Source organism: Limulus polyphemus, unplaced genomic scaffold, assembly GCF_000517525.1.
Source record: "Limulus polyphemus unplaced genomic scaffold, Limulus_polyphemus-2.1.2 Scaffold912, whole genome shotgun sequence".
Taxonomy (NCBI): Eukaryota; Metazoa; Arthropoda; class Merostomata; order Xiphosura; family Limulidae; genus Limulus; species Limulus polyphemus.
The window spans coordinates 326,365-327,412 of record NW_013666522.1 but is presented as its reverse complement, the minus strand read 5'-3'; the positions used below and the strand labels follow the sequence as shown (position 1 = coordinate 327,412).

General features: G+C 34.0%; 1 protein-coding gene across 1 annotated transcript in view; it reads right to left on the bottom strand.

Moving 5' to 3' along the window:
- LOC106461194 (D(2) dopamine receptor-like) overlaps positions 1 to 743 on the bottom strand; it is a 13,212-nt gene extending 12,469 nt beyond the window's left edge. Inside the window, exon 1 of the mRNA XM_022388056.1 lies at positions 564 to 743. Coding sequence (XP_022243764.1) covers positions 564 to 654 — 91 coding nt within the window. The 5' untranslated portion in view covers positions 655 to 743. The remainder of the gene's footprint in view (positions 1 to 563) is intronic.
- Between the last annotated feature and the right edge of the window lie 305 nt (positions 744 to 1,048).

The following is a 1,048-nucleotide window of genomic DNA, read 5'->3' as shown; positions in this document are numbered from 1 at the left end:
ACTATATAATGAACAAAGTATTCTCTCAGCTAGCTTAAAGCAGTCAATCTCATTGTTTTCACTAGAATACCACTATATAATGAACAAAGTATTCTCTCAGCTAGCTTAAAGCAGTCAATCTCATTGTTTTCACTAGAATACCACTATATAATGAACAAACTATTCTCTCAGTTAACTTAAAGCAGTCAACGTCATTGTTTTCACTAGAATATCACTATATAATAAACAAAATATTCTCTCAGCTAACGTAAAGCAGTCAACGTCATTGTTTTCACCAGAATACCACATTAATCTATCGAAAAACTATTTAGTTTAGCATTTACGACAACTAATATAAACAGTCTACATTATATATTTCATTAAAAGGAACTGCTATAATAAAATACGTACAAGAAATTCCTCTCACTAAACATGGAAGATAATCTTAACTTAGTTAAAATAGTACACAATCATACTTGAAGTTCAAGCAGCGTACCCAACTTTCATTTTAATCACGCTATAAGAACAACTTACAATTCGTTCTATTTATCAACTGTAACTGTAAGGTTAGATAGTGTACGTACCTTCCATTAGAATGACAGTAGCGATCGGCATAACCAACAGAGCCACCATGAGGTCAGTAACGGCTAGAGACATAAGAAAATAATTGGTCATATTCTGAAGGCGCCTTTCTTTGGAAATAGCTACACATACTAGAGAATTACCCACTATCGTGGATATGATAATAATGATTGTAACAAGTCCTGCCCAATTTCTTGGCAATTCGCCTGGTTTCATATTTGGATACTTCAAATTTCAGTTCACTACAATACAGTTCTGTAAGGCTTAACCACTACGTTTAAAGTTGATATTAAAGCTATTCCATGCAGGTACCGTTAATGAACAATGTAGTGTTATTAGTTTGTTGGAGTTTTCTGTGTTGACTTTCGTGTCCCATTTTTGTGAGTATCCGAAACAGACGAACGTTGGTATGAGTTTCAACTTCGAGTAAATAGCATGGAAGTGTTCTGTGCTAATGTGTTAACAAAGAACACGGTTCTAGCAAGGT